General features: G+C 59.0%; 1 protein-coding gene across 2 annotated transcripts; it reads right to left on the reverse strand.

Moving 5' to 3' along the window:
* Positions 1–5,740: 5,740 nt before the first annotated feature.
* On the reverse strand, positions 5,741–13,296 carry TMEM222 (transmembrane protein 222). 2 transcript variants are annotated; one of them, XM_051637913.1, is made up of 7 exons: positions 13,170–13,296; positions 12,411–12,641; positions 11,824–11,908; positions 10,789–10,820; positions 10,227–10,323; positions 9,595–9,725; positions 5,741–8,753 (listed from the first exon to the last, which is right to left on the reverse strand). In XM_051637913.1, the coding sequence occupies exons 1-7, from the start codon at positions 13,280–13,282 to the stop codon at positions 8,666–8,668; spliced, it is 777 nt and encodes a 258-aa protein (XP_051493873.1). In that variant the 5' UTR covers positions 13,283–13,296; the 3' UTR covers positions 5,741–8,665. The 2 variants fall into 2 exon arrangements, with proteins under 2 accessions (XP_051493873.1, XP_051493874.1); XM_051637914.1 differs by lacking the exon at positions 12,411–12,641.
* Between the last annotated feature and the right edge of the window lie 1,699 nt (positions 13,297–14,995).

Consider the following 14,995-nt stretch of genomic DNA (forward strand, 5'->3'; position numbering starts at 1 on the left):
CAGGGAGGCTGAGGAAGGTCCTGCCTGCTCCTCCTGCTGCCAGGCCCAGCTGCCGGCCCCATGCCAGGGCCAGCCCTGCCTGCTGCCAGGATCCTGCCCGCTCCCGGGATCCTGCCCACAGCCCGTGTTTGTGCAGAGTGTTTGCTCAGGACCAGCTCTGCCCATGCCTGCTTTCCCACGGGTTCCACCAGGTGCCAGGGCCACCCAGACGGGTGGCAAAAAAATGGGGCTCGGCTGCACCCCACGATGGGCTGAGACCCAGCTGGGCTGAGACCAAACTGGGCTGAGACCGCACACAGCTCATCACAGGGCTGAGGGCTCTTGCCCCACTGCCCAGCGTTGCCTCAGCACGGCCCTTCCCAGCCCTGCTGTTGGGGAAACGCTGCTGAGGGCAGGAAATTGCAGCAGCACTGGGGCAGGGTCAGTCCTGCCGCCACCGCCCCCCCCCTCCTCGACCTCCCCAGCCCCCCCATCACCCCCCTGGGATCTGGGCACCAGCACAGCTGGGGGGCTCAGACACAAGGGGCCTTGTCCCCAGCCCTGAAAGTGACTCTGCCCCACGGGTGCCCCTGTCCCAGCCCTACAGAGGGTCTTGTCCCAGCCCAGAGTGTCACTCTGTCCCTGCCCCAGGGGTGGCCCTGTCCCCAGCCCCTCCCCAGGGGGGGGGGCACTGGCCTCAAACCAGACCCCTGCCCAGGACCTAAGCACACCAGTGCCAGCCGGGGTGGGGGTGTGTGCGTGTGTGAACTGGGTGCCAACCCTGCACGGACCACCCCCCCAAACCCAGCACCAGTGATCCCCTACATCACACATCAGGGACCCTCTGGACTCAGCCCCCACACCAGCACCCTGTCCCCCAAGGAGCGGGGACCCTGTGACACCCACCAGCACCCATCCAGGTTTGGGGGGGGGGGGGGGGGGGGGGAGGGTCTCAGGGGACACGTACCGGAACGCTGCTGCCGCTGCCCCCCCGCAGCAGCCCGCTGGTGTCCTGCTCCCCGGGGGCACACGGGGGTGTCCCCCCCGCACCCCGGGACACGGCCGGTACCCGCAAAGGTCACCCAGGAGCTGTCGCCGTTCCCCGGTCCCTGCAGGGACCCCGGTGGTTGGTGCTGGGGCGGGGGGCGGGGGGGGGGGTGTCGGGAAGCACCCACGTCCCGCTCCAAAAACGGTGCTGGGCACACGGCCCCCCGCCCTGCACGGGAGACCAGTCAAACCAGTTAAACCTCCCCAGACAACCACAACTTGGGGGGGGGGGGAAAGACGGGGTGCACGTCTCCCTTTTTTCTGCAGCCTTGGGGGTTGGGGGGGAGACACACGGACGGCATGAAGCTCCCCCCACCCCAAAATGGACCCAAGCTCAGTCCTCCCTGGGCCCCCCCAGTCCCCTGGGGACGGGCAGCCCCTCCCCAACCCAGGGCCTCCCCCTCCCCAGCACAAAACCACCCCCCTCCCCCAGCACCAGGGTCCCCACAACCCCATCCCCGTGGCCTCAGACCCCGTCCAGCCCCCCCAGACCCTCCCCACACCGCCCAAGGGCACAGCGTGGGGACCATAAAAATTACCCCAAAACCCCCGGAGCCCCCCATCCCATCCCTCCTCGGTGTGGAGCAGAGTGGGCAGGGGAGGGCTCCAACACCCCCCCCAAAAAAAAAAAGGGGGGGGGGGAGAACCCAACCCCCCACCCCAGGGTGCTGCTGCAGCCCCGCAGCCAGTGGGTGGGTGGGATCAGCCCCACTTACCTGCCCAGGGCTGGGCGTTGGGGGGTGGGGGGGTGGTCGCAGTGGCTTGTCCCACCCCCAGCACCCCACTAGGACCCTGGTGGTGGCCGCAGGTGTCCCCCGGTCCCCACCCTTGGGTGCTGGTGGCCCAGAGCTGAGTCAACCGCAGGGGAGCAACCGCCTCCTGGCCCCGGCGGCAGGAAAGCAGGGACTGGAACCAGTAACACCCGCTGGACGGGACTGAACTGGGCTGAACTGGGCTGAATTGGGAGGTGTTAGGCAGCCCGGGCAGGGGTGGGTGTGGAGGGGAAGCACCTCGGACCCCAAGTTAGAAGACAAGGGTGTGGACACGGGGATGGGGTGGGAGACACACACACACCCCCCACCCCTTCCCTTAGTCCCACCCAGGGGGGTTTTGGGGGGGCTCACGGGGCAGAATGTGGCACTGGGGAGACTGGTCTCTGCTGGGTACGGGGGTGGGGCAGCAAATCGGCCCTCCCCGCACTCCCTGTAGCCCTCAACCCACCCCAAAAGCCCAGTGTGGGGTCTCCGGGGTCTCCATCCCACAGAACATCCCCCTGGTTCCCATCCCATGGGATCAGCTCCTGCCCCCTCCACCCCCACATCCCCCATCCCACGGGGACCCCAAAGCCCCACCCCATAGCTACTCCCACCCCCCCCAGCCCCCACCCTGCCCAGCACAATCCCACCTGGCTCCGGAGGGGTTCCCGCCCACCCAGGCCCACGCTGGGTGCTCAGCCCCACGCAGGATCAGGCCGGAGATCCCTGGGCAGGGTAAACCTCACCCAAATGCAGCACAGCTGGGGCCTGTGCCTCAGTTTCCCTTGATTGGGAGGGCGGGATCAGGTTCCCTGCCGGCTCCCGACCTTCTTCCCAGCCCAGCTTTCGGGGGGGGGGGCGGGTCTCAGGGGGGTGCAGGGGCAGCAAAGCACAGGGCCAGATGAAAAGGGGATTCTTTTTGGGGTGGTTTCGAAGGAAATGAGATGTAACAACGGCTCCGTCTGTCTGTCTGTCCGCCCTCCCCCCCTTCCCTCCCCTCGCTGGGCGGGGAGAGGCCCCAGATGGAGAAGGTCCCTCCCCTGGGTGCTCTGGAGTGGCCGGGTCTCTGCAGGGGACACGGTGGCTGGAGGACTGTTGTGTCCCCCCAGGGGCTGCTGCTGGCTCAGCTGCGGGTCACCCAGGGTGGGCACCGAGCCCTTGCTCTGCGTCCCGGGTCCTGTGGAGCAGCAACACCAGCGGGGGGTGTTGATGGAGCAAGGCTGGGATAGGAAAGGACGGGGCAGGATCCATCCCCGGCTCCTGGACCTCTGGAGATGGAGGGATGGAGGGAGAGAGGGATGGGTGGAGAGAGGGATGTGTGGAACCTGACTTGCTCAGTGGGGCAGGTGGCTTGAGGGAGCCTTGATCAGGGCACAGACAGAGCCCAGCCCCATGGCTGGAGACACGGGGAGCACTGGGTCACATCCTGCCCTGTGTGCCCACCCCTGGTGACCCGGAGGGGCAGCGAGTTTGCTGGGTCTCAGTTACAACTACAGGACAGTGCCCATGGGGCTGAGCCTCCCTCAGTGCCTCCCTCAGCCCGGGGTGACCCTGACTGGGGGCTGTGTCATCCTGGTGACACCAGGAGCACCCTGGTCACCAGCACGAGGCCAGTGAGGTGCTGGCTCAGCCCTTGGGGACACTTCTCCTTGCAGAGGGAGCCAGGCAGGCACCATGGCCTGCAGCCTGGCTCCAAACACCTCCCAAGGGCAGCATCTGAAGGACCAAACCCTGATCCTGTTCCCCGGGTGCTGGGTGCCAGGTGCTGGCAGCATCCCCACGGGTGCACAGAACAGGTTCTGCCTCATTTCTGCCCTGGGTGCTTGGGAGGAAGAGGGAATGAGGGGCAAGTCCTGTCCTGCTCCCCAGCCCTGCTATCCCCCCAACAGGACTTGTTCTTCAGGAGGTTCAGGCAAGCCCGGCTTTGCTGGGGGGAAACTGAGGCAGGGAACATGCACAGGAGCAGTGGCAGCATCTCAGCAGGGTGGGCAGCACCTGTGGGACCACTGGTCAAGAGCACCCAGGACTGGGGACATTGAGGGCAAGGGAGGCTGAGCTCCATGCAAACAGCATCTCCAGAGGGATTGGGGTTGTGGGGCAGCCCCAGAGCTCAGCCCCACAGGTCAGGAGGTGCTGAGGGGAGTGTGGTGGTGGGGAGAAGGGTGGGAAGGATGGGGGTCCCTTCTCTAGCCCCTGGAGGGGAGGGCAGGGCTTTGGAGTCCACATGGGTGGCAGATGCAGGTGATAAATCCCCCCCACAAGCAAGAGCTGCAGGACACACACATCCCTGCAGACCAGAGGGGGTCTCACACCCCCAGCTCCCACAGGGGTGGACCCCAGCATCCTGGAATCATGGCATCATTTTGGTGGGAAAATACCTTTAAGGTCATCCAGTCCAATCCTTCCCCCAGCCCTGCCCAGGCCACCCCTGCCCCATGTCCCTCAGCACCATCTCCAGGGCTTGGAAACCCCTCCAGGGATGGGGACTCCACCCGCCCTGGGCTGTTCCAGGGCCTGACAACCCTTCCAGTTCAGGCCATTGGGCAAATTGGGATGGATCCTGCCCCTCTGCTTTGCAGCCTCCCTGGCTTCCAGCACCCTCTGTCCCTCCTGGGGCTGGGCTGAGAGGTAGGAGAGACAAAGGAGAGGAGCAGGGTTAGCACAGCCCAAGCTCCTGTGGTGGCCAAGGAGCTGTGAGCACCCTGGGCACCCAAGTGTGACTATCTCAGCACATCCAGACTGGCTGCTTCCCTGTAATCCCCAACCCCCAGGAATCCAAGCAGTGTGGCTCAGCTCCCACACACCTCCAGCCAGATTCCCTGCAGTTCCCTGGGCAGCAGAAGTGGGTTAGAAACATCCTGCCAAAGCTTGGGAAGCCAACAGAGACTCGGAGATGGTTGCAGCAGAACAGAGGACATGGACAAGGGGCACAGAGTGTTCCTGGGGGGTTCTCCATCCTCACCTTCTGCTCCAGGACCAGGATAAAAACCCCTCAGGTCTTCCTGCCATCCCCCTGGAGCTGAAGCAGGGGCTGGAATTGCTGCAGGATCAGTGTGGTTTGGATGGAGGAGCCACCAGGAGAGGATCCAGGTGGTGCTCTAGAAGCTGGCTGAACCCTCACAGCCCCCAGCCTTGTGCACAGCCTTATTTTAAGGCTCATCTCCTCCTCCCCCCAAGGCACAACTTTGGCCTCTGGATGGCAGCTGGAACAGCAAAGCAGCTGCTGCAGTAGCAATCCTGCCAGCAGACCCAACAGGCTCCCAGTTCAGGCAGCTGGATCCTGCTGGGAGAAGGGAAAACAAGGCTGGCTCTTCCCATTCTTCTCTGCTCCTCCTGGCAGCCCTGGCCCCACACATCATCCAGGGAAATGGAATATGGGAGGCTCAGGCCTGGCAGGGAAAAGGGGCTGGGTGTACCCAGGCTCCCGAGAAAATGGAGGTTTTGGAGACTTCAGAGAAACTGTTCACAGCTAAAGGAGATTAAACCTGCAAGATGGGGCTCATCTGAAAAATCCTCCTCCACCCCAGAGAACTCTGCTCCCCCCCCACCCCAGGCCAGGCAGAGGCTCAGGATCAGCCAAGGGCACGAGCAGGCAAAGCCCCTTCTCCTCCCAAAGACCCTCCCTGGCTTCAAGACCTGGCATTAAAGCCCACCAACCCTCCTTGTGCTGTGGCAGTTGGGTTCCTCCTGCCCCCCAAACCTCTCTTCCCAACAAGGGGGACGGAAACCAGGGCTGGGAGTTTTCCCCCTAGAGCAGCAAAAAAAGGGTAAGCTCATCATATCAAAGGCAAGTTCATAAGATAAAAGGCAAGTTCATAAAATAAGAGGCAAATTCATAAGCAAAAGACATGGGACCTTCAGCTCCCAGACATGATGTGTCAGGGCAGGGGCTGGAGCTCAGCAGGGAATATCAACCCCACTCCCAACTGGAAGGATGAAAGAGCCTTGGCTACAAGAGATGTGGCACTTGGTGACATCCACAGAAATAAGTTTATTTCCTCTACCATCAGGATTATGAAACCACAGAAGCAGAGTTTTAAATATTTACAAAGTCATCCAGTGCCCCAGAGAGATCAGGGGAGTAGGAGATGAGGGGATGGAGGCCTTGGCCTCCGAGGGGGAAGGAGAGTAAAACTGGCACCTGGAAGGCAAAGGATAGGGTGGATGGGGCACTGGGAAGAAGCTGGTCGTGAGATGAAGGAAGCTGCAAGGAGAGGACAGTTCTCCCACTCCCCACAGCAGGAGGAAGCAGCCCACTCCCCACCCAGCTGCCGGGGAATCCCACGCTCCTGGGAGGGAACCAGGAAATCCACCTTGCCCACCCACCCTTCCCAGCACCTGCAGGGAGGGCAGAGCCCGTTCTGTGATTCCAGCAGGGATAGGCAGGCTCTGAGGTACCTCAGCCTTGCTCTCCCATTAGCTGTGTTTCCCTCAGAAGCCCTGGATCCATCCATTTCCATTCCTGGAAGCGGGATTGGGGCGCAGCGCTGCCCTCCCTCCCTCCCTGCAGCCAGAGCTGCCACGGGCTGAGGGGGACCCTGGCTGCTGGAAAAGTCCAGTCAAAACCCAGAGCTGGGGAAAAAAAAGCCTTAGGAGTAAAAGGAGAAGGATTTCCACAGTGGGGAATGGCACTCGACAGGTTTCTGGAAGTGCCAGGGGTGGGAACTGTGGCCAGCAGCCCCGCTCCCAGCCTTCCAAACATCTGGAAGTCTGAGCTTTGGCAACACGTGTCTAGATAATCCATAAAACATGGAACCAAGGTGTGAGACAGGCCCAAGAGCCTCTGGATTATTGCTACTGCAGAAGACAGGTTGGCTTCAGCCCTGGGGCCAGGGACTCCGAGCACATCTTTGGCAGGTCACTCTGAGAAATCCCGTTTAAATGAAAAGCAGGCACAGAATTCCAGTCCCAGGGCAGGGCAGCCAGTGGGGTGGGCTGGGTGGAGGCCCCATCTTGGTCAGACAACATCTTTTTTTCATCATGAGGCTCTCTTTGATCAAGATGTTGGCTTTCTGAGCAGCCCCAAGGCCCAGCACCCTCTGAACACAGCAGACACCAGTGACTGCTTCAGCTCCAGGCGGGCTGGGAGGGGCACTGAGGTCTGAACATCCCCACCCAGCCCTGAAGAGCCAGCACCAGGGAACCAGCTGGATGCCAGGGAGAAGGGAGAGGTTTCAGGGGTTCTTTAAAAGTGACTGAGGAAAAGGCAGATCTTGAGAGGCCCAACAGGAGCCCCCAAAACTCCCATGTGGCTTGGGGGGTCAGGGGGTGGAAGCAGATGAGGAGGCACACACAGGGACAGGTCTGAGGGTCAGGGCTTCCCCACCAGAGGAAGCCCCAGGGATGGAAGGCAGTGGGGAAGAGCTTTCTTGCTGGCCATAAACACTCCTTGAGGTTGGAATCTATCAGGTTGTGGAGCAAAGATCTGGCCTTTCCAGGCAGGAGTGGAAGAGCTTTTCTCCTTCCATCTGCAGCGGGAGGGGATCTGCTCAACTGCACAAAAACCCTCCAGCCACACTTCTTCATAAAAAGCCACCTGGACTACAGCCCTACAGAAAGCAGCATCTGCAGGCCAGGGCCTTGGCCAACACCAGCCTGGACCTCTCACCCTGAAGGAGGCTCTGGATCACGTCCAGGTTCACTGCCTGCCCAGCACTCCAGAACAACCAACTCCTTTCAGGGCTCAGGAAGGGCCCCCAGCCCCCCATTTCTCACATCAAAGCCAGCCCTGCAAAGCACTTTTGCCCCAGGTGTGCTCTTCAAAGCACATCAAAGGAGCCAACAGACCTTCTTGATCACCATCCCAGAGCCAGCAGTGCCCCAGTGAGCAAAGCCCAACCAGAACACAGACACTTTCCAGTCCCTTCACCTTTTCTTTTCATCTCTGATGGCCCCCACCAAGCTCAGGTCTCAGAGGCTGCTCTCACAGGTGCTTTCAAACCCTACCCTCAACCTTCTCTCCCAGAAAACACGGACCTGCCACCTCTGCAGGCTCAGGTGTGCTGCCACACACAAAGCACTGGGGATCAAAGGGAAGCTGAAGTGGCTCTTGAGAAGTCTAACAACAGTTTCAGCTATTCAGAGCACGAGGAGAAGCAGGAGAAGCTGCATTTTGTCTGGCACAAGCTAAAAGGGACTGAGGAGCAGCCACCCAGCTCTGCAGCAGGTGATGGGAGCATGCAGACTGCCACGAGCCACCCACCCAAGCCAGTTGGATCAACTTTCCTGCCTTTCTGGGCTCACCAGCAGGACCAGATGGGTTTGTCCTGCTGCAGAGCGTCCCTCTGCGTGTCTCCTCAGAGGAGCATCCCGCCATCAACACCTTCCTGTCACTTCTGGGGACACCAGCAGGGAGTGCCAAGGCACCCCACAGCCCCTGGAGGAACCTCATGGCTCCACCTGGAAACATGTGGAACAGGAGGGTCGTGCAGCAGGGAAACAATAACAACAACTTCTTGGAGACTCAGGAAATTTGAGGAAGCCTCTGGTGGAGTCTGCCAAGAGGAGGACACCAGGTGATCAGAGAGAACCTTACCAGGTGTTATCTGCTTGTGGTCCTGAGGCAGGTTTTGCCTTGCAGCTTTCCTTGGCCCTGGAAGGAAAGGTGCCCACATCTCTCCTTTCCTGTGTTCCTACCTACCACCTTGCAGAAAGGGAGAGAGCAGGAGGCTTCAGGATCCCACCACAGGGAGACACCATCAAAGGAACCAAAACAGGAGAAGAAACCAGTTCCAGGAAATTAAAAAAATAAATAAAATAAATGGAAGTGGAGTTGCCATCTTCCCTGGAAAACACCTCCCAGAGTCCCATGCTTCCACCAAAGCTGGATCAGTCAAGAGTTTCATCCTTCCTGTGCCCATGGAATGGGGAGTTCCCAGCTGCCATCACCGCAGATGGAGCGTCAGCACGATGGTCACAATCACCCCCAGGAAGAGGAGAAAGGGAAGCCAAGTCTTCACAAACCCTCCTAGGCTGCAAGAAAAAGAGGAGGGTTTAAATGTGGGGAGATCAGCAGGGACAGCCAAAAGGGAGAGGAGGATGGGAGGATAGCTGGAGAAATCAGAGGGAGACAAACAGCCTCCTGGTTCTCCTATCGCGGCCACACAGCACAGCCTGGAGAGTCAGGTGTGGGAAACTGAGACTAAATCAGGTCCACAAAGAACTTGATCATCAACAATAGGGCTGGACTCCCCTTCCAGCTTAAATTCAGGAGAAAGATGAGGATGTCTCATAGCTGCACAAACAGAATCAGTGAGAGGAGACCACAAAAACATGAAACCACGTTACCACAGGCCTCATTAGTCAGTGTTGGTGTATTTAATCACTGCAGCAGGGACTACACTTGCCTAAAAGCTGGTGGAGAAGCTCCTCCAGGACAGAGAAGACCCACCAGAAGTGGAGCAACTCAAAAGCTTTATGTAGGGAAGTCCTTGCAGAATCTCCTCTCCCTCCACAAGGAGCTGAAATGGAGATAAAGTGCCCTTCCCAGTAAGGAGAGCTCAGGGTTTCCCTCTCCACCCCAGCTGGAAGTTCCCCACCAGTGGGAAATCTGACTAGTTTTTATGTAAACAACACTCAAGAGAGGGAAAAGAAACCAGTAATCCTTGGAGACAAGCCATCCTGTGACCTTATGTTCTGACCTCCCCCAGCCAAAAGCCAACATGGAGGGAGATTTGCTCTAGTGAGCATTTCCCAATTTCCAGGCACCCCAAATGAGCTGCCAGACACAGTATTTTGGGGAGCAGCATCCAGTGCAACCCAGTAAGGACCCCTGGTTCTATTCCTGCTGAATCCAGACTGCTCCTCAGCTCACCTTACATACTTCCCATAGAGGAGGGAGAAGAAGCAGAGTTTCACCATGTTCCAGGAGGTGCTGTTATCATATCTCATCAAATTTAAGGCCAGAGCCACGTGGGAATGGCAGTTATCACAGCAAAGGTTGTGCTGGAAGAGGGAAAAAAAAAGGGCCAACGATTAGAAATCCTGTCCCTGAGGCTCCTCAGCTCTGTGCTGGTGCAGAACCACAGGTCCAACTCCTGCAGCAAGGATCCAGGGGGCTCGAGGGAGACCTTGGAACACCTTCCAGGGCCTGAAGGGGCTCCAGGAAAGCTGGGGAGGGGCTTGGGACAAGGGCAGGGAGGGAGAGAACAAGGGGGATGGATTAAAACTGGCAGAGGGGAGATGGAGGTTGGACATGAGGAGGAAATTCTTGTGTGTGAGGGTGGTGAGAGCCTGGCCCAGGTTGCCCAGGGAAGCTGTGGCTGCCCCATCCCTGGCAGTGTTGAAGGGCAGGTTGGATGGGGCTTGGAGCAACCTGGGCTTGTGGGAGGTGTCCCTGCCCATGCAGGGGGTTGGGACTGGATGATCTTTAAGGTCCCTTCCCACCCAAAGCAGCCTGGGATCCCATGGAATGGGAGATCCCTGGGGGCAGCCCTGCAGCTCTACCATGCGGTGCTTGTACTCCTCCGAGGCGTCGTGCACGGCCGTGTCCCAGGCGTTGGGACCAGTGGAGTAGACTTTGCTGGGATCCAGTTTCCAGTACCTAGAAGGATGAGAACAGACCCCTATTACTGCTGCACCTTTACCACTTCTTGCTCTTTCCCAGCAGGATGATGCTGAAAGGACTTAGGAGAAATCCACCCCCTCCGGAGCTGAGCTTTTCAGCAGCAGAGAAACTGCTGCTCCCCCAAGAGAGACCCCACAGACCTTGGGGACACTGAGAAACCCCTCAACTGCTTTCCCAGCCCCTGATGTGGAACCTTCAGGCCATGCAGAACATAAACCTGCTCTGACAGACACAAAAATCTCTCCTCCTCCCCCCAAGAAAGCAGTGAACAGGCTGGGAGGGCTGACAGGTCGTTAGCAGAGCAGCATTTGCTCAATATTTACTTGACTTAGGGCACCTGAACAACAAGCAAAGCAACAGCCCAGCACGTGTGTCTCCAGGAATTGTAGGAGATCTGCAGGTCAGGTGGGCAGCTTAATAACAACTAACCAGGACACTTACTTCACTGGCTTCCCAAATGCCATGTTGTCTTCCTACAAAAAAACAGAAAGATGTCTCAGGAGGATAAACCTGAGAGATATTAATGGAATCCCAGACTGGTTTGGGTTGGAAGGGACCTTAAAGATCATCCAGTCCCAACCCCCTGCACGGGCAGGGACACCTCCCACCAGCCCAGGCTGCTCCAAGCCCCATCCAACCTGCCCTTCAACACTGCCAGGGATGGGGCAGCCACAGCTTCCCTGGGCAACCTGGGCCAGGCTCTCACCACCCTCACACCCAAGAATTCCCTCCTCATCTCCAACCTCCATCTCCCCTCTGCCAGTTTTAATCCATCCCCCTTGTCCTCTCCCTCCCTGCCCTTGTCCCAAGTCCCTCCCCAGCTTTCCTGGAGCCCCTTCAGGCCCTGGAAGGTGCTCTAAGGTCTCCCTGGAACCTTCTCTTCTCCAGGCTGAACACCCCAACTCTCTATTTTTTACATTGATACATTTTTCCTTTATTTATTCATACTTTTACACAGGGTGACACCACCCAGTTCTATGGCAGATGCACCTTGTTCCCTATTTTTGCTGTGGTTCCACCCTTCCCCCTCCTATTAATACCTTGTTAATTCCAAGCTGTTAAGTGTCTCAATCTAGTAATAGGATTAATGATCCCAAGTTAAAACTCCCTTACTTTGAAAACCCACCAGCCCATCAAGCAGTGCAGAAGACTGGCACATACCTGATGTGCTGAAGAAGCTGGAAAGCTGCTTCTATCTTCAGAATTAAAGAGGATTTAGGTCTAAAATTCCCAGTTAAGAGCCTGGACTATAAGATTTTATCCCTTCTGCTCACCCAACCCCACTAACCACTACCTATCTTACCCACCAGACAATCTCCCACTGGGCAGATCTTCCAAAACATCTAAGCCATTATTTGGCCAGACTTGGAGCTGCAAAAAACCAACCAGGGGATGGCTCAGAAGACCCCACAGGGAAGGTGGGATGCAGAGCCTAGACAGGTTCTGCTAAAGCACCTGGATCCATCACCTACTTACTGATACAAAATATGGTCCTGCAAAGTCCCGGATGACCCCAGTGGATGTGCAGATGCCCATGTGGCCAATGATGGGGAAAAGCCACCTATGGAAGCAACAAGCCAAGGGTCAGGATAAGACTTTCAGAGCTAGAGAATCGTGGGATGGTTTGGGTTGGAAGAACCTTAAAGATCACCCAGTTCCAACCCCCTGCACAGGCAGGGACACCTCCCACCAGCCCAGGCTGCTCCAAGCCCCATCCAACCTGCCCTTCAACACTGCCAGGGATGGGGCAGCCACAGCTTCCCTGGGCAACCTGGGCCAGGCTCTCACCACCCTCACACCCAAGAATTTCCTCCTCATGTCCCACCTCAAGCTCCCCTCCTGTGAAGCAGCAGCTTTTCAACATTTGCTCTTGAGGCCTTGAATTTTAGTGTCTCCTCTCAGCCCTGACCAGCTTCCAAACCTCCACATGATGACAGGGAAAGGTCAGAGGGAGGAAATGCAGGAATTATCCACCTAACAAGAGATTCTGCCAAATAACAACACCAACATTTCTGCTGCAAAACCAAAATCAACAGGAAGATGCCCCTGGGAACAACCCACACCTGGATGCCCAGTGGCTTTGGCAGCTCTCTTCATCAATCCCAGCAGGGGATAAGAAGGTTAAAAGCTTTGGAAAATCCTCCTGAGGCGGGAATTTTAAGGAAAAGAGGTAAAAAACCGAAGCTTGGAGGCCTCCAGGCAGCAGCAAGAGGGAAGTGCCAGGTCCTGCTCCTGCCCAGCACGGACACACCACGTCTCCTCCCTGCCTCTGGCTCAGGAACGTTCTCACCTGACTGAACCGGGACGGGGAAGGCATCAAAACCAGCCTTTGCGTTCCCACACTCCCCCCCCAAGCCAGCTTTTCGTTTTCCCACACCGGAGGAAAACTCAGCTGCGGAGCAGGGAAGACGAACCCACTTTTAACTCCTCCGCGGGGCAGCGCAGAGGCGCTCCCGGAGGCAGCAGCTGAGCTCCCCCTCTGCTCCACAGCCACCACAAGCCTCCCCCGGCTTCCCTGGATCCGCTCCTGCACAGACAAGCCCCTTCACGCCAAAGCTTTCCCCGGCTGCGGGGAGAGGAGGCTCCTGCCCCCGAGCCCCGCACCCCTGGAGGAGCCCCAGCACCCCGGGGCAGCCCGTCCCACCCCCCCCGGTTTGCCTGCCCCGGAGAGGGCCGGGCTCCCCGCCAGCTCCGCAGGGAGCAACCCCCGCAGGCCCCGGCCCTGCCCCGGCAGCGCGGCCCAGGCCCAGGCCCAGGCCCCGGCCCAGGCCCCGCCGCCCCCCCCGGGACCCCCCGCCCGCCCCCCCCGGGGCCGCCCTCACGTCAGGACGGGGATCGGGGTCCACACCACGCAGTAGGGGAACCGGCCCCGCTCGGCGTCCAGCCCTGCCCCGCCGCCATTGAACTGCTTCATCTTGGCCTCCGCTTCCGCCATCACCGGGGGCCTCCCCCCCCGCTCCCCGGACCCGCCGCTGCGTCACTTCCTGGAGATCGGCGGCCGCTTCCGGGTACGGTTGGTAACCAGGAAGTGAGAACGGGCGGGCACCGCCCCCGGGCCCTGAGCCCCGTCCCGGGCCCTGAGCCCCTTCCCCGGCCCTGAGCCCCTTCCCCCGCTGCGGGGCCGGGCGGGCAGGGCCCCCCAGCTCACCCCGAGCCCCCCAGCTCACCCCGAGCCCCGCAGCTCACCCCGAGCCCCCCAGCTCACCCCGAGAGCTTCGCTCGGTGCTCCCCCCCCCCCGGGCGCTGCAGAAGGGCCCGGGGGTGTTTCCCAGCTCCCCCCCCCCCCAGGCTGGTTCCTTCCCCCTCTCACACCCCACCTGATGCAGGTGGACCAGAGGAACCTCGTCTGTGACCTCCTCCCTTCCAGAGATGGAAAGCTGGCTCATCCCCCGGGGAGCAGAACCCCCCCACCCCCCTCAGGAAAACACAACAAGAGGGAACAACCACCAGACCAAACCTCCCGTGAGAGAGGAGGAGGCCAAGGGACTGCAGGGGGGAGGGACAGCACTTACAGAGAGCATCGGGTTAGAAAAATAACACTTGCTTTATTGGGAAGTTTCAATTCAAACTGCACGAGGAAGCTGAAGGAGAAAATCACGTTTTATTCCAGGTTTCCACCCGCCACGACACGCTGAGCAAAACACAAGAGTGACAACTCACTGGACTCGTGGGAAGAACAGGGAGGACGTTCCTTGCCCCAGCCCGGGGATGTTCTGCCCAACATCCAGCCTCTCCACCTCCTTCCGTGTTTTCCTTGGAAGCTGCTGGTTTCCTCCTCACACAGAGACCTTGAGCTGCACTTCCCGAGGTCCCCAGCACAGGTTGTGGTGTCACACAGCACAATGCCAAGGGGTCTTGCTAATAAAACAGTCTTGGCCCCTTCCAAGGTGGGATTTCTCCTCCCTCCTTGGTCAGGTTCTTCCTCCCTCGGAGCTCCAGCACTGCCAAGCCCAGCACCCTGCTCACAGAAGGTGCTGGCTTTCTAATTAGCAAACCCTGTTAATTGCCAGAGCAACATTCTTATCAGTCGTCACCAACTTCCACCTTCCCTCCTGAAATCTCTCTCCTTCATCCAAGACCTACCCCTACACCTTCTGCTTCCCACCACCCCACTCAAGAAGGAGGCCAAATCCAGCCTCCCACACTGACCCACTTTCTCCCTGCTCTGGGGACAGAACAGCCCTCACACCCCACTGGGTTTTAGACTTCCAGCTTGAAAGCCCAAGAAATGGGAAACCTCCACCTGCAGCAGAGGCACCTCAGAGGGGCCAGCAGTGTGGAGCTGCAGGAGGCAGGAGGAATTGTTGGCCCAACCACCCTCCAGACACATGAACTTCTCTACAAGGCCCCAGGCTTTGACACAACTAGCTCAGCAATCAGCTGCAGACTGTGTTTCCTCACCTCTACCAAACCTTCAAGAGATCATCACCCATCCCACCCCATTTCCTAGTCTAGACCATAGTTTAGGACAGGCCTGAGTGTCCTAGCTGCTTCCCAGGCACTGGGATGGCAGCAGAACCATCCACCAAGGTGCTCCTGCAGAGCGTGGGCAACATCTCACCATGACCACACTCCTCAGGATCTGCTGGGAACTCCCAAAACAGTCCCACAAAAAAAAAAGAGACATCTGAAGAAAGACTGACACCCT

Source organism: Apus apus, chromosome 21 (genome assembly GCF_020740795.1).
Source record: "Apus apus isolate bApuApu2 chromosome 21, bApuApu2.pri.cur, whole genome shotgun sequence".
In the NCBI taxonomy this organism is placed as follows: domain Eukaryota; kingdom Metazoa; phylum Chordata; class Aves; order Apodiformes; family Apodidae; genus Apus; species Apus apus.